At 42.4% G+C, this 16,091-nt stretch overlaps 1 protein-coding gene across 1 annotated transcript in view; it reads right to left on the bottom strand.

The window, feature by feature from the left end:
• The window catches only part of LOC126267590 (macrophage mannose receptor 1-like), a 197,929-nt gene that overhangs the window by 75,250 nt on the left and 106,588 nt on the right, over positions 1 to 16,091 (bottom strand). The window contains exons 5-6 of the mRNA XM_049972891.1: positions 10,734 to 10,764; positions 10,355 to 10,603 (exon numbers count right to left, since the gene is read on the bottom strand). Coding sequence (XP_049828848.1) covers positions 10,355 to 10,603; positions 10,734 to 10,764 — 280 coding nt within the window. The remainder of the gene's footprint in view (positions 1 to 10,354; positions 10,604 to 10,733; positions 10,765 to 16,091) is intronic.

Below are 16,091 nucleotides of genomic sequence, written 5' to 3'. Positions count from 1 at the left end.
AAATTTATGTCACCTTCTCAGGTCTATGGTCCCCTGGTGTTGAACAAGGTGTAAGCTTCTAAGTTAATGCAGTCAAAATATACAGCCACATACGCCACTTTTTTTAATACTCGCAAACTCACTCATCACAATCTATAGGGTACTTCCCACTGACTTAGTATAACGAACTTTGATAAGAAACAACGTTTCAGAGTACAAGTAAAGCAAAAGAATACGAAACCTGTTAAATTTTAATTGTCACATAAAAAATATATTTTGCCATTCGAAGGTAGATTGCATACATCACCTGACAAAAGCGTCATGGAAGTACATTACTGCATGCACACATAAATATAAGTTACAGTCATGTTTTAGTAACAAAATAAAGATGTTTTATTAAATCTTCCTTCTCCACATACATAAACTGAAATCCCCTGCACTTCTCTTTATGTATGTCCGTGCTAGTCTGAGGAAAGGTTGAGATTTTCTTACGGTCATGGAATTCCCAGGAACAAAAATATTTTGCCAGTATCGATGTCGATAATACACAAAAATAATTGACATTCTCGATTTCCATGATGGATGAACTATACATATACACACATAAAAAAGTTTTGCATCACCCCTGTTCCCAGAATTTCTCAAGACAGACGTTGCCTGTGGATACTGTATCACAGACACAGTCCCTTTGACTGTTCAGAGCCGTTACTAAACCCGCCCAAATATATAAACAATCATGCGTGAGCAGCTCCTATTAGACGGAGGGGGTCCGACAGCTGATTAGTTCCAGTCATTTCTCCAGGAAGGAGGTACACGGCTCATGTTGTATATAGTCCAACCATGTCTAGACGGTCAATGCCGCGGTTCGATCGCGTTCGCATTATTGCTTCGTGCCACGAAGGGCTCTCAACAAGAAATGTGTCCAGGCGTCTCGTAGTAAAGCAAAGCGATATTGTTCAGACATGGAGGAGATGCAGAGAGACAGGAACTCTCGATGCCATGCCTCGCTCAGTCCGCCCAAGGGCTACTACTGAAATGGATGGCGCTACCTACGGATTATGCACTCGGAGGAACCCTGAGAGCAACGCCACCATGTTGAATAAACGTCACTCCCGACGTCCATGGCGAGGTCCATCTTTGCAAACACGACTCCATGCAGCGCAGTACGGATGTGTCCAACAATATGCCGAATGAGCCGCTCAGGATTGGCATCACGTTCTCTTCACCAATGAGTGACGCATATGGCTTCAACCAGACAATCGTCGGAAAGGTGTTTGGAGGCAATCCGGTCTGGCTGAAAGCCTTAGACACACTGTCCAGCGAGTGCAGCAAGGTTAGATTCCCTCCTGTTTTGAGGTGGCATTAGTGGGACCGACGTATGCCGCTGGTGGTCATGCCATGTTCCCACCGATAGTGCAACCATATCAGCAACATATTGGAGAGGCATTCGTCTTTATGGACGACAATTAGCGCCGCCATCATGCACATCTTGCGAATGAATTCCTTCAGGATAACGACATCGCTCGACTAGAGTTGCCAGCACCTGCTCCAGACATGAACCCTATCGAACATGCCTGGGATAGATTGAAAAGGGCTGTTTATGGACGACGTGACCCACCAACCACTCTGAGGGATCTACTCCAAACCGCTGTTGAGGTGTGGGACAATATGGACCAATAGTTCGAGTCCTCCCTCGGGCATGAATTAAGTAGTGTGTAAGCTTAGGGACTGATGACCTTAGCAGTTAAGTCCCATAAGATTTCACACACATTTGAACATTTGGACCAACAGTGCCTTGATGAGCTTCTGGATAGTATGCCACGATGATTACAGACATGCTTTAATGCAAGAGGACATGCTACTGAGTATTAGAGGTACCGGTATGTACGGAAGTCTTGGCGACCACCTCTGAAGGTCTCGCTGTATGGTGGAACAGCATGCAATGTTTGGTTTTAATGAGCAATCAAATCGGCAGATGTAATGTTTATGTTGATCTCTATTCGAATTTTCTGTACAGGTTCCAGGACCCTCGGAACCGAGGTGATGTCTAACTTTTTTAATGTTTGTACATAATTAAGTTTGTGCTGTACTCTCAATGCACAAGTCCTGCTCACACTTACCAGATTTTTGCTATTTGCAACACAAAATTCGGCGTTGTCAGTACAATATTCGTTTCAAAAGCATCTGGAGATAGAATGGCTTTACACTTTCGTACTTACAAATTTTCATTGATTTTGATACTATATTCAATGCTCTAAATATGGTTTCGATATCTTCAAATCGATGTCGGTACAGCATTCGTTGTAGCAACTATAAGATCAAACCAGGAGAATGAATTTACAATTGTTTAAGTACAATTTCATTGTTTTCTGTACCATATTCGCTATTTTCAGGGCAAAATTCAGTGTTGCTGGTGCACTATTAGCTCTGAAAACATAGACTGGCACTTTGATAGCAGCAGTAGGTGGAAATTTCATTGATTTCGGTAGGTTATTCGTTGTTTTCACTATGAAATTGATGTGCAAATCCAATTATCCGCTCTACACATGTCGCCTCTCGCCATTTAGAAATCATCAAAATCACTTACTTTTTTTCCTTTATTGTGGTTCATGGTGTGGGTTCCTGTAGTCACGTCCTAAATCATGAACCACGAGCAACGTATGAGTGGCCGAGTAAGTGGTCCCGACAGTCGAGATACCAGTTACTTTGGAATAAGGCAGGGCATCTCAGACATATTCCGAGTTGTGGTCACCTTAGTGCTCATACGGCAAAGACTACCAAATCCACCGGTTAGTCCCTCAACCGTTAGGGGTAAGACTCAATGGGACTCGGGGCAAGTAAGGCTAGCAACCTGCTTCCCTGGTACTTTAAATATGATTCTGGCAACAATCAGAGCAAAATGCCTAGGACCTTTGGAGGTGACGGAGTCCCACCTCTAACTGACAAACCAGGGACTCCTAATATACGACTTGGCAAACAAATGGTAATGAGATGGGGAGCTATTAATATCAGTGGGGGCTACTCTGGGAAGAAGGTAGAGCTGGAAGAGACTGCAAGAGACTGCTGTTAGTGACATTCGGGTAAGGGGTGAGAAAGAAGAGGAAGTGGGAGAATACAAGGTCTACCTGTCAGGAATCAAAGGAGGAATAGCACAATGGGGTGTAGGGCTTTACATCAGGAAAGAAATGGAACCCAGCGTAGTTGCAATAAGGTATGTAAACGAACGACTGATGTGGATAGATTTGACAGTGTCTAGCAAGAAAATTAGGATTGTGTCAGTATATTCGTATTGTGAAGGGACAGATCAAGATAAGATGGATAGTTTTTATGAGGCACTCAGTGATGTAGTTGTTAGAGTAAAGACAAGGACAGTGTTCTGCTCATGGGTGATTTTAACGCCAGGATTGGAAATCGAACAGAAGGGTATGAAAAGGTTATGGGTAAATTTGGAGAGGATATGGAGGCCAATAGGAACGGGAAGCAACCCATGGATTTCTGTGCCAGTATGGGCTTAGTAATTACAAACTCCTTTTTTAAACATAAGAACATTCACCTGTATACTTGGGAAGGCAGGGGAACCAGATCTGTCAATGACTATATAATAATTCAGGAAGGCTGTGAGGGACACACGTGTATTCAGGGGATTCTTTGATGACACTGATCATTGTTTAATCTGTAGTGAAATTGGGAAGTGCAGGAGGTCAAGTCCATATGTAGGAGGATAAGAGTGGAGAAACTTCAGGATAATGGAATCAGGCACAAGTACATAATAGCGATCTCAGAAAGGTACCAGTTAGTTGAATGTAGTCAATTACAGTCATTGGAAAAGGAATGGACAAGCTACAGGGACACAGTACTAGAAGTGGCTAAAGAATGTCTTGGAACAGTAATGTGTAAAAGTAGGATAAAACAAACAACTTGGTGGAATGACACAGTCAAGGCAGCCTGTAAAAGGAAAAAGAAGGCGTATCAAAAATGGCTACATAATAGAACTCAGGTAGACAGAGAAACTTATGTTGAAGAAAGAAACAAAGCCAAACGGATAATTGCAGCATCCAAGAAGAAATCTTGGGAAGACTTTGGAAACAGGTTGGAGACTTTGGGTCAAGCTACTGGAAAAGCATTCTGGAGTGTAATTAGCAGTCTTCGAAAGGGAGGTAAGAAGGAAATGACAAGTATTTTGGACAGGTCATGAAAACTGCTGGTGAATCCTGTGGATGCCTTGGGCAGATGGAGGGAATGTTTTGAAGAGTTGCTCAATGTAGGTGAAAATACGATCAGTAATGTTTCAGATCTCGAGGTAGAATGAGATAGGAATGATGATGGAAATAGGATCACATTTGAGGAAGTGGAGAAAATGGTCAATAGATTGCAGTGCAATAAAGCAGCTGGGGTGGATGAAATTAAGTCGGAACTCATCAAATACAGTGGAATGTCAGGTCTTAAATGGCTACACAGGGTAATGAAATGACCTGGGAGTCGGGACAGGTTCCATCAGACTGGACAAAAGCAGTAATCACACCAATCTTTAAAAATGGAAGCAGAGAAGATTGTAACAACTACAGAGGTATCTCTTTAATCAGCGTTGTGGGTAAGATCTTCTCAGGTATTGTTGAAAGGAAAGTGCGAGTATTAGTTGAGGACCAATTGGATGAAAATCAGTGTGGGTTTAGGCCTCTTAGAGGTTGTCAGGACCAGATCTTTAGCTTACGGCAAATAATGGAAAAGTGTTATGAGTGGAACAGGGAATTGTATCTATGCTTTATAGATCTAGAAAAGGCATATGACCGGTTTCCTAGGAGAAAGTTATTGTCCGTCCTACGAGATTATGGAATAGGAGGCAAACTTTTGCAAGCAATTAAAGGTCTTTAATGGATAGTCAGGCAGCAGTTGAGGGCTGGGGGTGGAGAGGAAGTGGGACACCAGGGGGTGAGTGGGAACGAGTTGGGAGATGATGTACAGGGTGTGGATGTGTTTGAGGAAATAATGGAAGTGGGGAAGGGGATGAGGTCATAGAGGATGCACACAGGGGATGTAAAGTGGATATGGAAAGCTAGGCAGAGTGCATGGCATTCTAGTATTTGGAGGGATTTATAGAACCTGGGAGGGGCGGAAATCCAAGTGACGCTTGCATAACAAAGGATGGGGTGCATCAAGGATTTGTAATTGTGAAGGATGGTGGAAGGATGCAGTCCCCATGTCCAGCCGGACAGGTGTTTCAGGAGGCAGAGTCTATTGTGGGCTTTGTGTTGGATTGTAAGAAGATGGGGAGTCCACTTAAGGTGACTCAAGGGTGAGGCCAAGGTGTTTCAGGGTAGAAGTGAGGTGGATAGGACGACCACAAAGGGTTAGGTAGAAATCATGAAGATTGAAGGAGTGGGTGGTGCGGCCTATCATGATTGCCTGGGTCTTGGAGGGGTTGATATAAAGGTACCACTGGTTGCACCAAGTGGTGAACCGGTCAAGGTGAGTTTGGAGAGTACGTTGGGACCACTGAATTGTCAGATAAAGGGCCAGGAAAGTGGTGTCATCAGCAAAATCACTGACGTTAAGGAAGCACCGTAAAACATCCTTCGACATAAAAGTTCTGGGACATGATGGAAAATCAGACTGGCCGTGGTTGGCTAGGTTGTGGGATGACACTGGTGGCCACCATCAGTGGCAGTTTGCACTAGACATGGCAGCATGTGATTCATATGACTACATCTGCTTACAGAAACACGACTCTTTTCCTCGCACTGTGGAAGTGTGCTGCTTAACTCTTGGATGCATATTATGTAGACAACTACACGGCGTCTGACTGTGTTGTAGATGGTTGTTTAGTTTTCATCCAAGAATCTGTTGTACAAGTATGGTACTGACCATTATTCTCATAGAAAACATCACACATACCCTTCACGTTTTCACCACATTTTGCTGCATACAATTCGATATGTAAATAAGTATAACTACGTTTCATTCTCAAATGCTGTTGCTTCATGCCTGGCACAGATTAGTTCATTCTTATGATGGCTCTGTATTCAGAAAAATCGCACAAGTGTGCACTACCAGGAGGATGAATGCACATCTTTAGATTTTTTAATTTCCTTGCTGTGTGAGTTATGGATTATTTTCGTGCTCCTTGCATCTTTCATGTTTCCCATTTTCTTTCGAGTCATTTGGGTTGTGGCTGTGATTGCAGTGCTCTCACAACAACATGCTGCCATTGGTAATTGGAAGTTGTACACTCTACTGTGCATTAGGTTATCAGATCGGTAGCTCACATGGAGTGCCTCTCTGCATGTAGCTCTCACCGACAGATGGTGGGTTGACTGCCAGCTGTCTGAGTCTTTGTCTTAAGCGACACGGCAAGTGCAGTGGCTGACAGCTCTGCCCAACTTTCTGGTAGTAGCAGCGATACATGATGGCTCACTACTGGACCACAAAGGACAGTTCCCCCTGGAAAGGTATTTGCTTAAATAAAGATTCAAGTAGGGGGATTCAAACTTGGAGTTAAGAGAGGCAGTATGTTGTGACAATGAGTAAATAGTAGCTGGGGTACACGAGTCAAGGAGGACATCTTTTGCCCAGGCGACATGCCTGGACACGCTCAAACTTCGCTCTAACACGCTCTAACTTCGTAGATCCAGGGCTAGGACGTAATAAAACCTGTGCCAGTAGGTCCAGAGCTGCGAATATATACCTGAATTCTACACAGTTCTAAATACTTAGGCAGGTCTGTGCTGGAATGTGGGGATGTGGATAGGCTGTTCTTTTATTCCAGCTCTGGAGCAATATGCCAGAATTCTACACAGTCTGAGGTAGATTGTGACATCATAGAGCCAGGGCCAGTATTCCAGGCCAGCTAGCATGACAATGCGTCATCTTGGATTTCCAGTCAATTTAGACATCAGCTTCCTCATTACAGTGGATGTCAGTGAGGGTAAACACCAATAGGTATTCTGTGGGTGGTTTGGCCCAAAGTGTGTCTGAAGACATTGGTGAACATGGGATACTAGCCCTCTCAGTTTCTTCTGTTTCGTTTCTCTAATTCATTCGCCTTCATAATGTGATTTTTAATATCCTTAAGATTATAAGGCAACACGTGCAGTTTTTAATACTATTCATTTTTCCATGTCTCTGTATCACTTATGGTTGCATTTAAGAAACAATGCCAATGATAATAATAAAATGACTAATTTACTCATGCATTGACATAAAAAAGTTTTTTGAAATATTGCGACAGCTTGAGATTTTACTCTTGTAAACCGACAATTCTGTATTTTCTCTGTAGGATTAAGTAAACATTGGCTAAAAAGAGTAGAAACTCTGCAAGGTAAATGACACAAACCAAAACAATTACTGACCAAAAAGGCGGAAATAAATTTCTAAATGCTATGTGGGCTGTACTCAATTTTTTGCGACGATCTACGAGGCTGATCAAAGACTGATTTTTTCACCGAGGTTTATTATTCCATTTCAATGTTTACATGATCTTTTCCAATGTACTTCCTCCCCCCGACTTCTTGACTGAACTTGTTATAGTGCCTCTGCCAGTTGTCGAACACATGGTGCAGGCCACTTTTTTTCAGGGCCTTGAGAATCGCCTTACTTTCCTTGCGCACTGCTTCAATGTTCTCGCAGTGAATGCCCCAACGTCTGGTCTTTAACGATGGAATAAAAAAGTCGCAGGGTGCGTGATCGTGCCTATAAGATGGACGCTACCCACAAGTAATGTTGAACTGAGCCAGAAAAAGCATTACTTGAATTGTAATATGAGGCCGCAGATTGTCATGATGATGTCACCACTCAGTCCGTGAAAGTTCTGGTCGTTTCTTGCAATGTGCTTCCTCAGTTTAGACAATACTGACGTGTAGCATGCTGGTGTAACTGTAGTGTGAGGGGGATCAGCATTCTGGTAAATCATTCCGTGGAAGTCAAGAAAATAGACTACCATCACTTTCCCTGCAGATGGAACAACTTCAGACATTTTTAGGTTTGACATGCTGGCGATTTCCACACTGTGCTGGCTCGTTTTCCTTCAGCATCATAACGATGCAGCCATGACTCATCAGCTTGATAATAACTTCCACAAACGCATCCTCTCCATCAGCAAAGAGATGCAGCATCTCATGGCTGGCCCCATTTGCACTCCCTTTCGTTCAGCAGTCAACAGATGTTGGACCCAACGGGTCATATGGACATGATCAAGCATAATCCTAACGACACTGCCATATGAAATTCTTAGAGGCCCACTGAAGTTATGTAGTATCGCCTGCCGATGTTCACGGACAATCACAGCAGCTGTGTTGATGTGGACTTCAGTCACTGCAAATGCGGAAAAACCAGGCCCTCCTTGCTTAACAAAGACAAACCTGCCTCCTTTGAAGTTCTTGAACCACCTAAACACAGTTGCAAGAATTAGTGCATCCTCGCCGCACGCTCGCTGCAGCTTTCCGTAAGTTTCAGTGGCTGTTTGGTTTAAAGGAACACAAACAATTTTATTGCACCGTACTGTTCCATTTCCGTCACTTCCAGTTTTTGGTATGCGAAATGTACAGAGCGTCTAGAAAATAGAACATTACTATCAACCTTCTGATACAAGAGCGTGCCACCAGTGAACATTACAGATAAAGACCCTCTCTCTTCAAATACTCATGGTACGGACTGGATATCATCTGAGAACCCATAGGAAAAAATTTGTCTCAGTCTTTGTTGATCAGCCCTCGTGTTATTCTGGGAGAGTTGTTCGTTTCACCACACTCCACAGACGATAAAGAACCTTGAGCGGTAAGTAAAATACGGTGATGTTATTTTCATCAGGGATGACCCGTGTTTCCTTCCATCAAAGAAGAGATTCCTCCTCACAGTTACCTTGGAAAGGGTGAAACAAGAACTAATGAAGTACATACAACTCTTCCGGGCCTTCACGATAAAAGAAATGCATAAGAAGATGCCGAGATCACTAAACAAGATACTCTTCTAGATATTGTGATGAGGCATGGGGAATTGTAGATTTAAATAACAAACTGTTGGAACATGTATACTTTGCGCTCCGTGCTTTACACGTAATCATACATCCAAAGAGACTTGTCGTTCGAAAACATTTTGAATCCTGTAAAGAGTTATAAAACCAGTGGATTTGTGTTAGCTTTTCACGCAACATTGTATGACACCTAGTAAAAGTTTTTATCCTCACCGCGAAAGAAGAAAGTTTTTTAAATAATTCTAGGTGGGTTTTTTTACATACTGAATCTCAGCGATACAGTACCGAACCATGTTCCAGTATCGTGTGTTGACCCGTTTTTTCATTTTGCAATTGAAGAGAAACAATGCTACAGCAATCCATACTGAGTTTATGGAAGTGTATGGTGACAGTGTACTGTCATGTGACTTAAGGTAGGTGGCCCAGACGCTTCCACTATGTAAAACAAGTCTGAATAACGAACACCTAACTCACAGACCATCTCTCTGTGGAGAAACAGAAATTGCAAAATAAAAGTAGCACCTGGTACTCTATGACTGGTGAATCACTCCTAGATGATGGCGTAAATGGATTAATTTCAACATCTTGCATGGCATTCTAAATCAGCGAAAACTTTCCGTCCACTGGATTATGCACCTACTCATACACATTTAAAAAGATTACCGGAACAGGCATCAGCGAAAACATTGCAGAGGTATCACGCCAATCCAAACGACACCACAGTCGAGTAACACTATGACCCCTAGGCAAAGGGGCAGAATGTGCTCGTAAAGGGGAAAAACAGCGCAGGAGCAGCAAAATCTGCTGACAATATTACAATGAAAGGTTAAAACGAAGCGGAGATCTACTATTGTTCCACTTTTCAGTTCCACGACAAAGTCCCAGCTATTTCTGCTCAAGGCACAGTCCCTATGCTACTGAATTTTGTCTCATCCGCTGTACCTTCCTGAGATGGCACCCAATAACTTCTTCGTCTCCCTCTAGGTAAAGAAATCACTGTGTGACAGGAATTTCCGGAATGAAGATGAGTTGATTTTTGGGGTGGAACTCCTCCAGACCAGCCAAATGCAGAGTTCTAGAACCAAGATCTCCCGTAACTCATTCATCGTTAGGAGAAAAGTGTCACATTGAAGAGTAAGTATGTAGAGTATCACTAACATGAACACCAAGTTTCATGGTCCCAGTTTGGGTATTTTGAGTAACTCATTAAGATTTTATGACCACGCCTTTAGCTTCATCTGCAAAGTATACTCACTGGGAAAGTGTTGAACAAACTGCACTAACCGAAAAGAGGTTCTTTCCACTCACAAAAGTATCTCAGAGCAAACACGAGAGTTTTCCATCTGGTCAGCTTTTAAGTTAATGTGTTACTAATCGCCATACCACACACAGTGGGAATCACATACTCACCATCAATGTCCTTCCACGTTCCCTCAGTCTCCATGTCTTGCACACCTATATAAGCAAGCTTATCGACCTCATCTTTTATCAGCTTCTGCAGTTTTTTGTATACATTCATACTCTCTGGCACTGCTAGTCGGCCTCCTTCCTGCTCGCAGTAAATCCTTGCATGGTGGTACCTCCGGTGAAATCGGTAGACGGCGAAAAGTCCTTGTGGCGCGACATAGACGTACGTACGTGGCAAGCGCGGAACCAACTCTGTAAAAGATCAAAACTCAATTCACGGCCCTAGACAAAGATCAAACTATTAAGAAACGCTCTGTATAAACGCCACTTTGCATATAGCGACCCTCCGTAAGCATATTGAGAAAGGAAATAAAGTACTCACCATCTGTGCACGTAGATAGCGCCTTATTTTCCTGAAATTTTACGATAGAAAAATGAGCACTGATATAAATTTATTTATGTATTTTATTGATTTATTTCATATATGGTTAATGGGACTACAAGTGATCACTATTACATCTAATAAGGTGTCATCCTCATTTTATCATAATATTTAATTTGTATATGTTCTGAAGATTTCCACATCTAAACCGTCTGTATTACCTTTAAAAAAAAAACACAATAATCAGCTCATGGCATTACTGCTACAACTTCTAGGTTAGTCAACTAGATTAGTTCATCAGTATCTGTACGACACTTAAAAGGATATAAATTTTGTTCTATAGCATCACAGAACACACACAACCATTACTGTTTATCTAACTTACAGCTTAAAGTGCACTTATCAATGAGAGTAATTCGAACATTGTATTAAAATAAACAATGTTATTCCCATGTCTCAATTTCTGAAAAACTCGTCATCCTTTGGCTAAACCAACATCAAAAGTAGGCTCAACATTACAATGACTCAAATGCTAGGGTATTAACTTCATCTTGCTGTACAAAACATTTGTCGTCTTATGCTGATAATGTTAACATATGATGACACACAATGGAGGCTACATGACAGTTCACCTCACATGTTGTCAATTACAGAAATATTGTAACAAATTTCCCCATACATCGTGAATTTATGGTGGATGTAACTGGGGCAGTAACAGTTAATTGATATGACGACTCCGTCTACCCCATATGCTGTTAGCTAGGACATTGATTGGTAGTTGATATATGGTAACTACTATTATGGTAATGGCAGTTATCTTGTCAACTGATCATCATTATTATAACTGCATTCAGGGTAAACACAACTGAATAGGGCAATGATGGCCTTTTACAGGGTAACTGCCATTACTCCAGATACAATTTGGGAATTATGGTCAGTTAACAGGATCACTGCTATCACCTTCATGATACTTCTGGGTGATGTGACGATAGTCAGTTGATATGGTGACTACTATTACCCTGAAGGTATGATAATGCATGTATCATTACCCGACTGTTGGTGTCTGCTACTGGGTCTCAGCCTGTAATGTAACACCAGAAGCTAACAGTGTATGTACTATAAGCTGAAAGTGGAAGTCAGCTACTGAATCTCCAATAGCATTTTAACACCAGAGGGTCAGTTAACAGGATCACTGCTATCACCTTCATGATACTTCTGGGTGATGTGACGATAGTCAGTTGATATGGTGACTACTATTACCCTGAAGGTATGATAATGCATGTATCATTACCCGACTGTTGGTGTCTGCTACTGGGTCTCAGCCTGTAATGTAACACCAGAAGCTAACAGTGTATGTACTATAAGCTGAAAGTGGAAGTCAGCTACTGAATCTCCAATAGCATTTTAACACCAGAGGGTCTCTGTGTGCATGTGCCATAACTTGGCACTGGGTGTCATCTACTGGATCATCCTCATTTCAGTTATAGATAACTGTGAAATCAAATTGTAACAAATTACCCCATACATCATCATGTCACAGCAAAATTGTTACAAATCACCCTACACATCACCATTGTTGAAATAAATTGTACCATATTATGGCAAAATTGTAATAAATTGCTCCCAACATCAACGTGATACTGCAAAATTGTGACAAATTAGCCCATACATTGCCAGTAGTCAATATTTTTAAACGCTTTGCCAGATTCATGACGTCAAGTCAGCATCCTATCCATGAAATTACAGGCCACACACACCTTTAATATGATATCATAATGATGTTGGTGCGGATCATTTACCTTGACTGCATCCCATGAGATGCATGGCATCACAATGGTGGTATACGGAAGATGAAAATGAAACAGCCATTGACAGGGAAGTATTTTACTGGCCACTAAAGCAAATTCAATCATGATTTCATGAACTCCGCCATCTGGGATTGGGATGAAGTATCATCAAGGCCAGTGTCAGGAATGTGATATTACGTTGTCGTCTTAGTAAAGGCAGGTATGGCTTCTAATATCATGGAGTGGGTACTGAACTGTGCACATGACATCAAGAATCTAATTGTTTTGCTTGTTGCAACAAGTCTTGACTTGCTGGCACCCAATTTATACAATTCAGGTGAAGTTTATGAATTTTTTTGCAAATAATGCTGTGATTCGGTTTGAACATGGTGGACGCATACTGATTCCCTGTTTTGTCTGTATTTTCTTTTAATTTTCCCCCAACGTCACAGCATCATTATTATATCATTGATACGGTGTGTTGATGTCATCGATCATAGGGGTGTGACTTGTGAAATAAGTCGTACTGCATGGTTGAATAACGAATTTACATGCAACGTAGCCTTCATCTTGGGTTGTGAATACAGTATTACCACAGAGTGAGTTGAAGTTCCTATAGCCATACTGTTTAGCACGAATTGTTTATACTGTGGCTGTACACAATTAAGGTGAGTTTACACGTGAGCGCCTTTCCGCTAGTCGTCGTGTGGCTCAACTTAAGCTGCGCGGAAACAGAAGTGTCCATTGTGAACACAGGTGTAAATGGAATGACTCGCCTGCATCTACTAGCGTGTGGGACAAGGTGCGCAGGTGTAAACTCCCCTTTACTAGTCATTCATCAGTCAACACGAATGAGGAAGCTCAAGATGTGTATTACTAGTAATAATGTCACGTACATTTTAGTCGAAATCAGTCGATGCTTTGGGCTCTGCCATACAACCACATACACTATGTGATCAAAATTATCGCGACACCTGGCTGAAAATGGCATACAAGTAGGGGCACACTCCATCGGTAATGCTGGAATTTTAAATGGTGTTGGCCCACCCTTAGCCTTGGCGACAGCTTCTACTCTCGCAGGAATACGTTGAATCAGGTGCAGTAAGGTTTCTTGGCGAAAGGTAGCCAATTCATCACGGAGTGCTGCACTGAGAAGGGGTATCGATGTTGGTCGGTGAGGCCTGGCACGAAGCCGGCGTTTCAAAACATTCTAAAGGTGTTCTGTAGGATTCAGGTCCGGACTCTGTGCAGGCCAGTCTATTACAGGGATGTTATTGTCGTGTACCACTCCGCCACAGGCTGTGCATTATGAACATGTGCTCGATCGTGTTCAAAGATGCAATCGACATCTCCGAATTGCTCTTCAGCAGTGGGTAGTAAGAAAGTTGTTAAAACATCAATGTAGGCCTGTGCTGTGATAGAGCCACGCAAAGCAACAAGAGGTGGAAGCCCCCTCCATGAAAAATACGACCACACCATAATACCACCAGCTCCGAATTTTATTGTTGGCGCTAAACACGCTGGCAGATGACGTTCACCGGGCATTCGCCATACCCACACCCTGCCATCGGATCACCATATCGTGTACCGTGATTTGTCACTCCACCCAATGTTTTACACTGATCAATCGCCCAATGTTTCTGCTCCTTACACCAAGCGAGGCTCGTTTAGCATTTACTGGTGTGATGTGTGGATTATGAGCAGCCGCTCGACCACGAAATCCCAGTTTTCTCACCTCCCGCCTAACTCTCATACTACTTGCAGTGGATCCTGATGCAGTTTTTAATTCCTGTGTGATGGTCCGGATAGATGTCTGCCCATTACACAATACGATCATCTTCAACTGTCGGCGGTCTCTGTCAGTCAACAGACGAGGTCGGCCTGTACGCTTTTGTGCTACACGTGTCCCTTCACGTTTCCACTTCAATGCCACATTGGAAACAGTGGATCTAGGGATGTTTAGGTCTGTGGAAATCTCGCTTATAGCGTTCGAAGTCCGTGAATTCTGCTCTCTCACGATGTCTAATGACTACGGAGGTCGCTGATATGGAGTACCTGGCAGTAGGTGGCAGCTCAAGCCACCTTATATGAAAAACGTATGTTTTTGAGGGGTCCGGATACTTTTGATCACATGGCGTAAAATATGTGGAGATATAACTAGGCCGATGATGGGAACTGGAACAGCGCGCACTACGGCCAAACATCAGTTGAATGTCGCTCAAGAGACTGGGAAAGTCTGTGCTGCGAACTGTGACACTCTAAACATTCATGGTGGTGTCTGATTGTAGTATATCGCGTCTCCCAACCACTTTCGCGCAACGACGCTCTGAGCGTGTTTTTTAGAGAATTAGTTTGAACCTGGGACCTGTTGCTGGTAAGGAGACGCCAGACCACACATGACATGTAGAATTCAGAAGAGTTCAGTGAGACTAGCGATGATATAACCAAATACTTAATGATCTCAGCGTCAGCTCCACTGCATTCCCTGTAAAAGAATCTTAATTCTAACTAAATATAGTGGAAAGGGTTCAAGGCTTTCGTCTTTTTAGTTAGCTGGTAAAATAACGTCGAAAAAGCAGTTACGTTTACCATTGGAAATTTATTCTAATCACAAAACATCGTTTATAAATTGCACTATTGATAAAAGGAAATGTTTTAATACAGGATGGTAAAAACCAACAGCGTTCAACAAAAATGTGAACGAATATTCCCTAAATGGGTTTCCAAGTTCTACAATCGATCGAAGGATGACCTATGCCATATCACATCTATAATCTAGGTTTAATTTAAGTTTCACAAAAGAGAAAACTATCAAAATGGTCTACAGTGACCCTTAATTATCTTTAACTACTTATTTAACTTGTCGTAAATTACAGTGGCTGATGTGGCTTCTCAATAACTATATAACAGAAAAATTATCGCGTTTAAGATTTTTACTTCAAGTGGCAAATGTGAACACCATGAGTTTTAATTAACGATCGACACTAGTATTACAAAAAAAAGGGGTGTAACAGATGAGACTTCTGCAGTTCTGAGTGAAGCCTTATGCGCTCAAAGATGCGGCATCGCGTGCGTTCATTACCTTGTCGGTGTTTAGGCAGCGTCAGGGCGACAGCGGCCGGCGCACCAGCCGTCCAGCTCGCCGTCTCGGAACCAACTCTCGAACTTCTCCTTACTACAATTTACCGAAGTTAGTTTAAAAAAGCTATCTGGCTGTGTTTTCATCTGACCAATCAGGGTCTCAATGTTAACCTTACGCTCCGCCTACAAAAATTCTGTCTATCCAATGGGAAACGTTATACTTTTCGTGGTGGGGCAATGTTTTTAAAGTTTGCAACGTAACAGAGACGCTAAAAAGTCTCACGCTAAAACCTGCAGCTAGTGTGGTCCTTTTAGCGTTATCGTAAGATCTATACTGCTCTTCTGGAGGGCTCTATCTTTTAACATGGGCTGGGGAGTGATCCTAATGTAACAGACACGCGAAAAAGTCTCACGCTAAAACTTGCGGGTGGTAGTGGCCCTTTTTGAGTTATCGTAAGATCTATACTGCTTTTCTGGAGGGCTCTAGCTT

The sequence above is a fragment of the Schistocerca gregaria genome, chromosome 4, assembly GCF_023897955.1.
Source record: "Schistocerca gregaria isolate iqSchGreg1 chromosome 4, iqSchGreg1.2, whole genome shotgun sequence".
Lineage (NCBI taxonomy): Eukaryota > Metazoa > Arthropoda > Insecta > Orthoptera > Acrididae > Schistocerca > Schistocerca gregaria.
The sequence above is the reverse complement of the archived record's forward strand: the minus strand, read 5'-3'. Positions and strand labels throughout refer to the sequence as shown.